Source organism: Semicossyphus pulcher, unplaced genomic scaffold, assembly GCF_022749685.1.
Source record: "Semicossyphus pulcher isolate SPU_LCO1_2020_fin unplaced genomic scaffold, fSemPul1.0.p SCAF_21, whole genome shotgun sequence".
Taxonomy (NCBI): Eukaryota; Metazoa; Chordata; class Actinopteri; order Labriformes; family Labridae; genus Semicossyphus; species Semicossyphus pulcher.
In genome coordinates this window covers 14,468,888-14,484,634 of record NW_027211695.1, presented here as the reverse complement: position 1 = coordinate 14,484,634, position 15,747 = coordinate 14,468,888, and the positions used below count along the sequence as shown (strand labels likewise).

The following is a 15,747-nucleotide window of genomic DNA, read 5'->3' as shown; positions in this document are numbered from 1 at the left end:
GTGTTTATCCTGCTCTGGAGGGTGGCACTCCAGGCCCCGAGCCCCTGCTTCAAACCGTTGATCCCTTTCATCGCGGCTGGACTTTGACTACTTCAAGGTGCTGACACCCCGAGAGCCACAACCAAACTAAATATTTTCACTTTGGACAAAAATCCAACCATGTGTGTTTTGACTAACCGGCTCTTTGGAAGAGGAAGACCCCCCGATTAGAGGACCCCATGTCACACACACACACACACACACATGCTTTTCATGCCGGTCCAGGAATTCCATTGATATTCTGGGGAATTCTCTTTCTTCTGAGCGTAATTTTCTCTCCTCTCTTCTCTTTTCATTTGCTCTAATGAATGTTGACCCCTGCGACCTCCCACTGAGAGATACCTGCAGGGAGAGCACTTAAGGGCTCTGAGGCTCCAGCAGGTGACCTCCATCTCTGCACCACCTCCTGACTCAATCTTATGTGAAAGCAGTTCACTTTAGCTGCAGTGTTTTCATCTTTTCCACCTCTACTCGTGGATGGATTAGTTGTCTGACTCTTGCTCCAGCTCATTTAAAAAGGACGTATGTACGTCTGCTTACACTCTGCACCATGATGTTACTTTAAGAAGCCAACCGAGAGTCAGACTTCTCTCTCTTTCACAAACGCACTTTCTCAGGAGTGTTTGGAATTCCTAAAACTTCCACCCAGATAAGACTTCATCTAAACAAGCCCTGCAGGAGAGGTAAACACACACAGACTCACACACACACACACACACACCAGGTGTTTGCATCACTAACGTCCTGCGTACCTATGGGAACAGAATCCTGATGAGTTGGTTTCACACCACTTTATCGCTAATAAACAAAACACCATGAAGAAAGTTGGACTCCTTAAACTCGATTTCACACACAGAAGACTGTTTCAAGGTCTTTGGAAGCACTAGTCTGAAGAAGAGCATGTTGGCTCGAAACGTCACTTTGTGCTAAATTAAACCCTTTACGGGAATATTTTTTTGCTATACTTTGGAAGCACTACAACATCCAGTCTATGCTGGCTCCAGTGTGAAAAGTTGGCCTTAAGTGATGTCACTAGAGTCAGCGTCAGTTGGGGTATAAAAACCAAAAGTTTGAAAATAAAAAAAATCCTTCATATCTGTTAGAGGCTAAAGGCTTGAGGCTACATTAGCCGCTACTAGCAAAAAACAACAACACTTGAATCCCTGTCAGCATTTGGTGTTGCATTTTGGGAAATGTAAGCATAAGATTTGGACTAAGAAGAAAAAGTGTCTGGAATAAAGAAAGAAGAGGAGCTGCAACTGATGCTAAGCTAACTTTAACTTTCTATTACTGTGAATGTTTCAAACCAACCTGAAACGTTGTTCTGCTGTACAGCGCACCAACCTGAGTTAAATTTGTGTTTTGTAAGCAAATCAGTAGCTAAGTTAATGTAATAAGATAGCTAGCTAGCTAGGTCAAACAACAAAAAGGAGAATGCTAACTATGTGGAGAACAAGCAGGTGATCATTTGCAAGAATCAATGATTCTTCTACATTGACTTATATGACTTAAACAATGTTTAACAAGGGCAATGCTTAAAAATATACAAACTCTTCTTAAAGGAGCGGTTCGCCCCAGGAAAAAGCTGCTGTCAGTCAAAGCTGGTGTTCTCTGTAATCGATAGAAGCAATAATATTTGAAATTGGCGCAGAGCTTTGGAGAAAGTTGTACAAACAGCTCGTGGTTTCGCCCATTCTACATTCCTACAACACCCAGCGTGCTTTGCGCCCCTCCCTCTGAAAGGAACGGCCCAGCGAGAGACATTGGAGTGAAATACTACCGTTTCTCTGCAGGCGATGGCTCAGAGCGGTACAGAATCCGAAATACGACGAGAATATACCGGTCATCTACATACATATACATCGGAGGCGGGCATCCTAGATTAAGGAAGTGTAGTTTAGCGAGCTCCCTCACAGGTTTTCCAGGGCCCATTGGAGAAGCAGATAGCGTCCTTCAAAGGCACAGAGAGAAATTGCATTTTTTCTACCATAATGGCGTTAGCTCCCCATAATAGCATGATGGGAGTCAGAGTGAAAATCGGTGAACTGGCCCTTTAAGGCAGCAGAAATCTAAACTTTACTTTGGTTTGTTCCCTTCAGTCGTTTCAGAAAGTGTGTCTGAAGAGCAACTGCTGCAGAGAAGGTGAAGAAAACATATAATTCATATATTTTATGGTAAATATTAGCATCATTAGGCGTCAAGTTTATTCTAAACGTTGGTATTTTCTCACTTCATCACTTCACTTTAACTTCTTATATAAATACATACGCTTAAACAGTTTAATTCAAGCTTATATTTCTTCTAGAAAATGGTCACAGTAAGTGAAATCTGCAGGTGTAAGCAAACCTAATAAGCTGTGCAGAAAATGCTAACATCCACTGCTGTATCTATCAGCGTTTGTTCCAGAAATGTCCTCACGTGGATCTTGTAAGCGGGGGGGTTGAATTCCTTCCACTGGGAGAGATGTAAACCCACCCTGGTCTATAGCCTCACCTAGCCCAGCCCAGCCTGGCCCGGCCCTGCCTAACACAGGTTCAAACATGCCCCTCTACCTTTTTCTCATCGCTGCACATACATCACCACTTGGCACGGTGTGCTGTAGCTACGGGCAACAAGAAATTAGAGAGGGGAGCGGCGGCCTGCCAGCTGAATGCCTGGATATGTGCAGCCTGGGGACACGCGGTGAGGAGGAGAGAGGATGCAAGGAGGGAAGCAAAATGAAAAGGAGAAAGAAAGAGGAAGAGATTTGGGCCTTAACTTTCTAAATATGCTTTGAAATCTCTCTGATAAGACGATTTAAGGATGCATTCAGGTTCACCGTCAGAAACTTCCAAAACAGAAACGTCTGTGTGGTCCACATTGTTCTTTCTTTGGCCTTCAAACAGTGAGGAGCAAAAGGGTGTGTTTCATACAACCACGAACAAATGAGTCTATGTTTAAAGAAATCCCTGAGCTGTTCAAAGTCAGGGTTTAAATCTTGTTAACTTTAGTCTCAATCTTCGTCTCATAAGGACCTGGAAGTATGTCCAGCTGTACCTCTCAAACCATGCTCCTGTACTGTACACAACTTATCCGCAACTTGAGGAGATTTCAGGAAAATAAATGACCCTGTTCTGCTATAAACGTATCAGTCTTTTACCATAAGTGTTAGACGTGTGTATAAACCTTTATGCTAACAGTAAACTGCTCCCGTCTTCCATTTATCAATCACAGCAAACCTGCATGCTTGAGGTGCATCACTGTTTGGATGAGCCTCACTGTAATCTTAATATTTACCCAGAGGCCTCTGCTGTAGACAAAACAAGATAGCGAGGGATGTCCTGATACGTATGCGGCGAGACTGTGAGGTGGAAAGGGTTTGTTATGAGCTCCGAGCAGATCCAGACGAAAAAAGTGGTCTCAAATATATCCAATTTATTTCTATTCAGTATTTCCCAAACTTTAAGTATTAATGGAGCAGGAAGGTCCACATACTTTGCATGCATCTGTCCTCCTGCAGCTTCATGTTTTCACCACAAGAGGGCGGTAGTGACAGTAAGAAGCAAGCAGGTAAAATGATGAAAAGCATCTCAGCCTCTCGAGACAAAACACTCAAGCATTAAAAAGTCGTACAAAAAACTAGCTTTCTAATAAACGTACAAATGACTTTTTATGCTGATGAGGTACATCTTAGTTGCTGACTGTGTGTCTAGCAGCGGTTTGATAGCTGAACATGCTCTCTCTTGCTCCTCCAGGTCCTCCCCAGTGTCTGATCTGGTGGAGAGGCAGGTCCCAGCAGGCTCCTGCTCTGCCCACATTTCACTTAAATATTCAAAACTTAAACAGCCTCTAATGAGAACAGACACATCTGATTTGCAGCAGAAAAGTGGAAACAATGTTCCCCTCTCTCTCTGTGCTGTGACTGATGTCTGATATTTCCCATTCTGATCGCCGGTGTCTGTAGGGGTCAAGGAATGCAGGGCATTCAGGGCTAACATGCACAAACACACGCACACACACATACACACACAAGCAACCAAATCTAAGGCATGCTGTGTCTTCATATTTTAGATTTCTCTCTGTATTGCACTACATCGGAAAATGTTTGTACGCACAAAAACACCCGTAAGTTAGGATACAGAAGGGAAATGTTGCTTTCCAAAGAGGCTCCATCTTCACTAAAACTTGCCATTTTACCCCCAATCAATCACAGACAAACAGGCAACTAATTAAAAGAAAAAACTGAATATATGAGCCCAACCAAAATCCCCCCAAAAATGAAGGATTTTGCTAAGAAAGAATGGTTAATATATTTCTACAAGGTTCTGAATCTTAGAAAATCCATAAAAATTGCACCGAAGCTGATCTGTAAGACTTAATTAAGACACTTTAATGAAAAAAGACACTAAAGGTTACATCACAAATGAGGTACAGACATGAACCAAACACAGACCTGTTCCTTAATAAACCATTTGTACCTAAAAACTCCAAAAAAGTCACTACTGATAAATGGAAGAAGGATAAAATAAGAGAGAGAAGAAGAAAAAGATTCTAATAATAACAATAAACAACCGCTTGATCTGTGATTTTGTCTCCTTCTTCCTCTGTGTCACTCAGCAATGTGAAAAATGCTCCAACAGAGACCTCAACCCCACACACACGGGCACGCACCTTGCTCTACATTATCCTTCGACTGCATGCTAACGGCTTAGTCGCATACCAGCCACCACACTGACCTGGGATTAACTAAGACCAGGCTCCACCTGAGCATCACACACACACACACACACACGCTCACTGAAACACAGTGTGCCACTTCGTTTAAGGTACAAACACTATTCGTGACCACTGTATGTACAGTACAAGATATGAGGATTGGATCTGATGTAGAGGAAGGAAATGTGAGAGAAGGGAAAAAAGGAGACAGAGTGTGAGAGAGGTAAAGACAGAAATTTAAAAAAGGTATGAACACACTTGAAAAAGTGAGAGTGAAGGAAAGAGGAAAATCAGGAAAAAGTTTTTTGAACATGGTTTAACTAAGGACAGAGAGGGTCGAGCTGCCGTCCCAGTAGGCCGTTGGATTTGGGAGGGCCAAACTTCCAAGCTTCAGAAAGTTCTGAGACTAAATCTATTTTATCCAACACGGGCTGTGGCATTTTAACGTGAGATATAGTCAGGTATCGTCTGCCAAAATAAAGAACCGAGATGCCATGATTTCTTATCACAGGACCTCCCGGAAGCATATAAAGAGAAAAGAAAAGAGGATCCAGGATAGAGCCCTGAGGAACACCACAAGTAAAGAGGGTCGATGAGGAAGAAGTATTCCTCACACTGAAAGAAAGAGTTCTATTTTCCAGGTATAACTGGAACCAATTTAGGGATGTTCCCTTCTGACAAATGCACTGATTTATTTATTTATTGTTTATTTAGTTTCGCTATTGTGACTGGTATTATTTGAATGTTTACAGAGGTTGCGCATTTATTGGTGGTGGCAAAATTAAGTAATGCAGGTTAAAAGTCAGAGGGAAGCCATGGTCATAGGTAAAAACAAGTCTAATGTTGGTGGGAAACAGGTCATGAATATTGCTACAACAACATCACTTTATTATCCTTTTTGCTCCTGAGAGACAAGAGTCATAACTCTTTTGGCCACATGAGGTCCCTGTCAGGAAAGGCCAAACATACCTCAAACGTTTAAGGACTGAAGGAGAGCTGGAGATCAAATATTAGCGTATAGCGGGTCCTTTACTTTGAAATGACTCCGTCTGGACAAGTATATTAAAGGTAATGTGGTAACTCTACACTGAAATATGTAGAGAAAGAGTAGCCACACACAAACACACTCACTCATACCACTGGCCCTCTTGTTTTCCCCATGTGGTTTTTGGGGAAGCCCTGTTTCCTCTTCAGTAGTGTGATGAAAGAAACAGGTGCCAGAAAATGAAAGAGAGAGCATTAAAAGTAGAGAGGGAGAGAAGAAGAGAGAACCAGACGCCCTCCCACACTATCTGAGGTTGATTCAGGCTCGTATGAGTGGTGGTGTGTGTGTGAGTTTGGTTGCATGACACGAAGCAGTCAAAACAGCTTTTGGCTTTACTGAAGACTTAATTCTTCCGTCTATAGGCAGCCGCAGACGACATGTTAAGAACATTAAGCTGCTGTGTCTCTGTTATGGCACCATGAGAGTATGTAGTGTTATCCCTTCTCGCCATCGTTCTCGCTAGTGGATAGATGGAGGCCGAGACAAGGTGCGAATGGGTGATCAATGGGTAATTGGGATAAAATCTAGTTCACTTCTATGTTCGCGATGTTACCACACAATTCTTTAAGGAGGGATATTAAAGTAAATGGAAACAAGACAGCAGAAATAAGGGGCGTCTCTAACTGGTTGCATGACAGACAGTAATAAAAAGGGTGTTGAATGATATGAAGATGAGACGAGTCAGCTCAGGTCGACTTCATTCACTGATATTTGTGAATACGTTAACTTCAGTTTGCTCTCAGGGAAGCTGTAAAACACACAGCTGTTTACTCATACCTGTAGTTTAATCAGGTAGGAGGGAAAGAAGTAGACATCTGTAGATCAAGGTCACCTCCTGATCTCAGATTAAAACTCCTCTCCCTCCCTTCCTTTTTTCAGGGGGAAAGAATGCAAAACAATAAATGCTCCTGTTGGGATGTAAAATCTGCTTGCTCCACTTTAGTCCAACTTATTTTAGCTCTATGACTGTTCCTTCAACACGAGTCATTCGGGAAGTAAACTTTCCCTTTCCCTGTGAAAAAGAAAGAAAGGGATGATGTTCTTTCAGCTAAAGGAGGTCAGGAAAACATAAGAAGAAAGGGAGGACAGCATGTCTTGTGACCGCTCTGTGTAGGTGGACTTGACAGGTAGCCCACTGGATCGCAGCCACACACACAAGCACACACACACAGACTACAAGGAAGCTCGGATAAAGTTGCACATAAGAAGAGAACCATTCTGTCCTACTTCTAAAGCCAATGTTTGACCTGAACTATCTCTTCCAGGTTTAAAATGTATGCAGGACTTCTGTGCAAACTGGTTGTTAAACTAGAAAACACAAGAGAAAAATCTAAACTCCCACAGCTACCGCCTGCGCACTGCTTTATTTGTTCCTTGTTAATTTTCCGGTTTGGGTCCAATAGCGCATGTCTCATACTAAAAAGGTGACAACTCCAGATGTCTGACTCTCCCACCAGCACATGATCACAGCATAACAGTAAGCCAAAATGCTAAAAAACCATAAAACACATGGCAGAAAATCCAGGTCAGGGTCGTCACCAAAAACCGATCACTGAACCAAATCTTGCAAAGCGATACGCAGCTCTCTCTTAAACAAGTGTAAACGGATCAAAGAAAAAAATATGAGTCAGACAAGATGAACAAGATGAAACAGATACAGACGCCCGTATGCGGGAAGCTTATATCCAGCTTTGGACGCCTTACAAAAAGTTTATTTATCATTCATTTAAAGTGTTATTCTACAAGAATCAAACTCAGCAGGACTACCTTACAATTCTGGAGATCCATTTGATAAAAGAATTCAAGATTATCCAATAAAAGTTTCACTTGAGCTGCAAAAGTAACATTGTTCAGATGGTTTGGATTGGACAGCTGACTAGCTCAGACTAGACTAACTGTGTGCTGGAGTCAGGCAAGTTAACCAGGCCAACACTTGTCAAATCATTTGTTGTTGTTGAAGTCTTTACTTCTGGAAAATCTATTTTTCATAATTCATTAATACCACAGCTAAGAAAGTTTTTGGTGTTGTTTGTTTGCCTGTTTGTCAGCAGGGATCAAGACAAACTACTGGCCTGAATTTCATGAAACTTGGTGGAAGGTTGCAGAATGGGCCAAGGAAGAACGCATTAAATTTTGAAGCAAATCCGTAATCGACTCACCAATAAGGCCTTGGCAGAGGTCTGTGAACTCTGGGTGCCTCTCTAGTTAGTGGTTTTTTGGGGTGACTTCTACATCTTCTTCATTATACCTGCATTACTGCCCTCTGTGAAGAGCAGACAACGCCAACTGAAACCACCTGTGATGCAACCTTCTGTTGTCGCCGTTGGACAAGCCAAAGAATGCTTACTTCTATGCTTATGCACAAAGTGTATAAATGCACCAGGAAGCTATTTTGCTCCAAAGAAGAAGCAGGGAGCTAGCACATCAGCACATAAGAAGCTAAAGTGACAGCTATCTGGATGTTTTTCACGCTTGCTAGGCCAACAAGGTGAGTGAGTGTGAACTCGTAATATCTGGAAAGCGGTTACTGTTTCTTTTACAAAGCTAGGAAAGCAATGTTTAGGTGCTTCACACATAAAAGAATGATCCCTGTCTCTTGAACACAGTCAAGTGTACAGGTTACTCTGGTATCAGATTGCTACTTGGTATCAGCAAGTATTGGTACCATGACTAAAAATGGCAAATTGGTCTGTCCCTACTGGTAAGATGTATGTTTGGCAGTTGTAATGGCTGTAAGAAAACTAGTGATGTTTTATGTCTAATCTATCAAAGGCTTACAGACAGGAATGAAGCATGAAGCTCAACATAATGACTTAATATACTGGCAAACTGTTTGTTCAAGAACAATAGGGTGTCAGGGGTCAGTTAGCATACGTTCAGAGATTCCAACTAAGTCTTTTTAACCTTAATCTGTAACTGAATTTAACCCAAATCCACAGAGGCCTCTGCTTTAATCTGGATATTACCAGGGCTCTTCAAAGGAAGGTTGCTCAAACCTTTAAGTGACCGACGTTTAACCCTCAAGAGCGCAGACGCCTGACCCCCAGAGAGAGTTCAAGAAACTTTAAGTCCATCATATGAAGCACGTAGACTGCTGTTGTCATGTGGGAAACCATCATCTAACACAACTTTAGATAGATCGATTGATAGATTGGATGGATGGATGGATGGATGGATGGATGGATGAATGGATGGATGGATGGATGAATGGATGGATGGATCGATGGAAGGTGTTTGACCTTTTAAGCCTCAAACCAAACAGTGATGGATGGAGTAAATGAAGAAGTCTCCAACAAATACACCATGTTTACCCTCCTCGTTACGCTGAATGGGGGAGGAAGGGAGGGCAAAAGGGGTGAGAATAGGGTTCGAGTGTAAGTGACAGAAAGCGATATGTTGTGCAAAGAGATTAAGTTAGATTAGAACCCAAGTGGGAACCAACAGAGTTCTTTAAGCTCAGTAAAGTACTTTTACCGATATGTTTACTGCTCTTTCTTGGACTATCGGTGCTACAAATATTACTTCTGGAGTTACACTCATACTCTACTATTCAAACAGATAAGCCTACCAAAGCTTGGCCTAAATGCACAGCTAGTACCTATGGTGCTACTACAACTACAACTGCTGCTACTACTTATGCTACTGTGGCTAAACTCCTGTTGGGACTACTGCTACAATTGCTAATGCTATACTACTAGTACTCCTAGTTCTACTACTGCTACTACTGCTTCTGAGACCACTAATACTGTTGATATTGCTCATACTATCCCAACTCCTACTTCTACAACTACTGCTGTTGCTCACGCTGGGACCCCAATGACCACCGCTGGTACTGCTTAACTACTTCCTGCTGTACTAGGACTACAACAACTACTGCTACTACTGGGACCAACACTACTACTGTTGGTACTGAGGATACCGCTCCTACTCTCTCTACTACCACTATTACAACTATGGCTACTGCTACTGCTAAGACCACTACTAGTGTTGGTACTGCTAATGCTGCTACTACTCCCTCTACTACCACTACTACTGCTACTACTGGGACCGACACTACTGTTGATACTAATGATACTACTTCTACTACCACTACTACAACTACGGCTACTGCTACTGGTAAGACCACTACTAGTGTTGGTACTGCTAATGCTGCTGCTACTCCCTCTACCAGTACTCCTACTACTACTACAACTGGTGCCAGTGCTTCAACTGAGACAATGACTACTATTACTGTTGGATACTACCACTACTATAACTATCTACTACAATCCAATTCTGTGTACCTCTAATGCGACTGCTGCTTCTGCCAATGCAGAGATTACGACTGCCACTTGTGATATTTCCACCAGTACTGTTGCTGATATTACGACCTCTTCTCTGAATACCGCTGGTAGTTCTACTGATATTACTGTGCGACGGAAATGACTCCTAATTTAGCCAATACTAGTCCGACTACTACTACTACTACTACTGCAACTTTAGCTTGCATGGTTTCTCATTCTACCAGTACATACTTCTACCAATACTATAAGTTTTAAAACAAGTGGTACTCCTGCAACTGCCACAACTCCTCGTCATACAACTACTACCTCAGCTATTGCTTCTGAACCACTAATATACCCCTACTGCTGTTATTCATTTTACTACCACATACTAACTCAACATCTCGACTTATCCTACTACTTCTAGTGCTGCAGCCACTGTTCCTTTAAGGCTACTACTGCTGTTAACTGCTTCTACTAGCATTAAAACAAGGGGTAATCCTGCAACTGCTACACCTCCTATTATCATCATCTTATACTATCAATGCCGAAACTTTTGCTGCATCTTCAAGCTGCAGAAGAAGAAGGTGAGTGAGGAGGTCAATAAAGAGGCTGATGAGGAGGGGGAGAGTGTGTACGGGTTTGGGGTAATTAGCTGTCTAAACATTTGCTGTTAGCTCTCGTAGACTTTTGTCCGCCTGTTAATCCTAACGGCATCTTCAGCTCATTCACACCTCAGTGTGAGATCCACCAGGAAACACACACACGCACACAAACAAACCATCATTATTATACAGCTATATAATGGAGGTAAATAGGATGCATATGGGAGCTTTACGTGCAGCCTTCTTGGGAGCGTTTGTCCTGATTGTTGTCTGTTAAAGGAGCAGGTGAGATAAAGGTGGAATTTGCCTTCAAGAGCAGACACAAGGAAGGGGAGGAGGAGAGACAGAGAGGGAGGGATGGGGGTGAGAAAAGAAGAAGCTTGAGCTCTGCTTTTATGAATTAGAGGATCAGATTTAGCTCATAAAAGTTGTTCTGAAATTGAATATTTATTGCATTAAACTCTGGCCACACTTCCACTAAAAGAACACTTATATTTCTCACACTTCTTTTGGAGAAAAAAATGCACCGATTTGGAAATAATGTACCGGAAGATCTCCCGAATATTGCAAGAAATGGTAATTAAACTCCCCCAAGAACTAAGCAACAGATGAATGAAAGGAAAGAAAAGAAAATGGAGATAAAAAAGTGAAGAATAAGTCTCTCTCTCTCTCTCTCTCTCTCTGGACGATGCAGCTCTGCAGAATCAGAATCATCTCTGCAATCTGAGGATATTATGGCTACAACAAAAACACGCAGCAGACAGATCCTCCGCTCCAACCTCCACCTGGGATGTGGATCAGGGGAAAGGTGAGGGAACCTGTGCGGCTGTGAGGTGGAGGCAGACATACATACATGTATGTGCACATGTGTGCGTGCGTGTGTTTGTGTGCACATGCAGGAAGCATGCGTCAAATTAAATGTGTGTTTGTGGTTGCGCTGCATGACGGGTTCAAAGGAAAACCTCCAGGTATACATTACTGCTGAACTGGCTCACCTGCTGAGTGGAGATTCATATCTGAGCGAGGATTAAACTGCACGCACACACACACACACACACTTGAACACACACACACACAAATAGCTATAAAACAGTGAAGTATGAGACGCTCTATATATGACGAGTTATGTGTACGTATACGGAATTTATGTGCAGATTCAGACCTCTTGTTCTGGTCCTGACTGTCCTGTTGAAACCTTTTAACTACACAGTTCAACTTTACATTAATTATAATTAAAAAATACTCTTTCAAGATAATGAAAATGTTTTTTTTTCTTGTGTAATTTAGGGTTTTAAGAAGTGGAGTGATGACAAAAGCAAGCTGAATTCCAGAGGAAGTCTTTGGAGGTGTGTGTCGTACACTCAGCCTCCACTAGGGGGCCTCAGTGAGCGCTCTGCTGCAGCTAACCAGGAACACTGATTGAGTGTGTGTGAGACAGGGAGAGAAAATGACAACAAAACCTGCATCATCTTCCTCTCATGGGTATCTATAACTCAAAATTCACTTCCTAGCTTCTTATTGGTCGAGCCTGAGCACCTGATGAAGGCTGTGCAATGTGGTCGAAAGCCTCTTTTCGCCCTCTTCTCTTTCTATCTTCACCCTCCTTTTCCTCATCCTCTCGTGCAGGGTGGGGTCAGCCACATTCCTGTACGGAGTGGACCCCTCTTCACCTTTGACTTATCGTCTCCATGGCAGCGGCAACAGCCACCGTGTCCACCCTACACACTCACACGTGCAACACAGACACTTTGGCATCTGTATTTCTGACTCTTCTGATCACTTTCCTTGTCGGGGTGCGGCCCGAAGAAAAGACAACAACTGTTTGGTCTTTTTCTACAACTCAGAGGCATCAATTGTTGACTCAAGTGTTTGCATGGAGGTGAATATTCTAGATTTGACGCCGTTTACAGCCAATTTATGCACATCTTGTTACGTCAGATGCTGTCAGGGTCCTGTGTTGACTTATCTCTGTCTCTCTATCTTGAGTTAATCTGTTTTGTGCTGCATCAGCACCATTTATAAGCATGAGAACAAGCTTTAATGTTAACATTTTGTCGACAAGATGCACAGCCACCTTGGTTGTCGTCATTACTCTCTATAAACTTTGAGCAGACTCTCTGTCCTCTTCAACTGACTCATTACAAGTGTTATAATGATGCGTATGTATTCTAAAATCTAAAAGTTAGTCGTTAAAACTTTGGATGCAATCATCTTTAAAGATGGAGGAATGTAAAACTTACACCTACAGGCTCATACCACACATACTGATGTGCAGGAAGTGTGCAGGCCTGATTGGACAGGCCCTGGCGTGTGGGCGGGGCCATCAGCATGCAAGTGTCCCTCATGAATTATTAATGACGCGTGAATATTCATCACACACAACGCCAGCCTGTTGGAATATTACATGAGGAGCCAGACTTTCCATTAAAGGACGTCAAAGATGTTACAGTCAGAGAGCCTGCAGCTGCCTCGAATGCAAACAGATGCAGAGTGAAGCGGGGCAAAGAATGCACAAACACACACACACCCCTCCTGAAATCTGCTCCTGATACATCTCAAGTGCAAAGAGGAATTTCTCCTTGATGCACATTAGAGCCACAAAGTCCTGTTTCTGCCTCCCCGGCTGCACAGAATGTGAGCCTGCAGGCTGTAAGGAGCAACATCAACCAATGAAGATGCGTTTTATTCATCTGTGCGTGCTGCTGTCAACATAAAACACCTGCAGGGGAGATAATGTAGCAAAAAACCCAGCGTTTTTATCTAAACACTGACGCTTTGGGATCATTTTACGCATGTTTTGGATACAGCAGGCAGCAGAGCGTGTTCTCACTGACAGAGCTGTGCTGTTGCACTTCATATTTTAATTAGCTTCAGTGAAGGAAGACAGAGCGCGCTTCTCCACACTACACCAGTTTACATCTCGTGTGAATCTTTGTTAACACGTATAAAAGGCACATTCAGGCTGTGGAAAAGTGCGCCGTGCACGGCTGGCGTGTTGCTACAGGTTGTGTCTGTCCCGGTGCAGCGAACAGGGAAGAAGAAACGTGATGCGCAGGGTGCAGGACAGAAACTCCGTCCGACCTGCCATGAAAACTACAAAGCAGACCTCATGAAGGTGCCTGTCGTTGAAAAGTGTCCTAAAAGATCCGTAATAAACTTTCCAAATTAATATTTTCATTGCAAGAAAGCAGAAACAGCAGCGGGATTATTATTAGCGCAGAAGGATAAGCACTTGTTATAAAGCAGCCTCTCTATTTATAAACCTCAGTCGGGCTTGCTGGGAGAGCCGGTGGTGTCCCGGCGCCGGCTGGGTCAGAGTAGCAGGTCTCTCGGGTTCTTCATGCGGGTTTCTCGCCCGTTACAAAGTCTGAAATCACCTGCAAAGAAGCAAAAACTATTAGCCGGACTTACCGCAGAGTCGGATCGCTGCACCGCGACGCACAGGGCGAGGAAGAGCAGCGGCACGGCGAGCTGTCGCAGGCTCTTCAAGTCTTTATTCATCTTGGGGGGGAATAAAACGAGAATCCGCCTGCGTTAACACTCACAAACTTTACGGCTCTTAATCGCGTGTCATAGCCCTGCTTTCCCCCAGCACGCGCGCCCTCAGTGGAATAAAGTAATAGGAAAAACTCTTCTTCTTCTTCGTCTCGGCGTGTTGGCTGTTGTTGCGCTTGCAGAGGCTCCCTAGTGGTCCTGGCTCTGGCACCGTGCGCCTCTGCAATCCCCCTCTCTAACTTTTTCTCTCCTCGACTTGCAAACCTGCCCCAGCCGGATCTACTTTCCAAAACTCATGGCGCACTGATACCACCACAATGCACCTAGCACCCAGTGAGACAGTGCATCTAAAATAAAGTTAGTGGATGAGCTGCGCGTCTAAACTTGGTCCTAAAGAACAATTAAATCATCGTGTGCCACCTCAATCCGGATTACTTTTTGTTTCTGCTGCTTTTAATTCGTTTCCAGTGAATAAGAGTGTTAGGACCGCGCAAGGGGCGGATGGATAACCTGATGCTGCCTTCCTCCTGCTTGCATATCCAATCCTACCCAGCGCCTGAGGCTGCAAAAAAAGCTTTGACATTAAACCTTTATTTGACATTTTCTATACGCCCGGGCACGTTGCATTCCTGTCAGATTATTAAAGGTCAAATACCCTCCTTTGACTCCTGACAGAGGGATGCTGCTGGCAGCGCTGAAGAAAGTAGATTCACTTCTTTTCTTAGGAAAGTTCCTTCTCATTTTTCTCCTCGAGTTATTAGAAAATAAAAGCTGATATGATGTCTGGAGTGAGTTACAGACAATAATCAGACTTTACGTGTTATTTTACTTTCTTATTATTCGAAATGTCTTTGTTAGAACTCGCAGACAAATATGTCCTCGGATTTACAACTCACCCTTTTTTAATTCTTGTAGCACCCTTTGTGGACTTTTACTGTAACCCAGAGTGAATGCACTTTGATTTGTGCTAAGTTTCACGCTAATTTTAAACACTTTTCAGAGCCGGCTGCACAACAAATCGATTTAAAACCACCCAAGAATGGAATTCAGACTGTAAAGCAAGGGTTTATAGGTTTCATACCAATAGCTGTTCTTTGTGGTACAAATATATGCCATTCATTATACAATTATAATAACCGCACATTCATGAAGTTTCACTTCTGACTTTTCTGGATGATTTGATGTCCTCCTTCTTACGATTCATTTAAACGCTACAGCCAGTTTTCAGTGCAACAGTCGGGCTAGGGCCGTCTCTTAAGAAGCAGAACTTGTGATAGTGGCGGCTGCTGTGACTTTCATGCGTTTAACTGACTGTTGTTCGAATTGTTTTAACTTTGTTCATCTAAAGACAAAGGTTAGGCTACACACATTACAGAGTAAGGGAAAGTGTAGCTTCTGATGTTTCCAGGAAGTTTGACAAAGAATTTTAGTTGCAGTTGAGATTTAAATTTTGTAGGGACTTAGAGCGTCTTATGTTTTGACTCTTTCTGCAAGGAAATGGTTTTGAGCTGGGACACAAGTGAACTAAATCAAAATAAAATCAGTTCAATATTCCTTCAGGGACAAAACAATCTTCTTACAACAGGCTTAGCAACGTGATCTCATT

At 42.9% G+C, this 15,747-nt stretch overlaps 1 protein-coding gene across 1 annotated transcript in view; it reads right to left on the bottom strand.

Moving 5' to 3' along the window:
• Nucleotides 1-14,359, bottom strand: part of col4a5 (collagen, type IV, alpha 5 (Alport syndrome)) — a 40,788-nt gene extending 26,429 nt beyond the window's left edge. The window contains exon 1 of the mRNA XM_069671838.1: nucleotides 14,058-14,359. Within this exon, the coding sequence (XP_069527939.1) occupies nucleotides 14,058-14,147 (90 nt within the window). The 5' untranslated portion in view covers nucleotides 14,148-14,359. The remainder of the gene's footprint in view (nucleotides 1-14,057) is intronic.
• Between the last annotated feature and the right edge of the window lie 1,388 nt (nucleotides 14,360-15,747).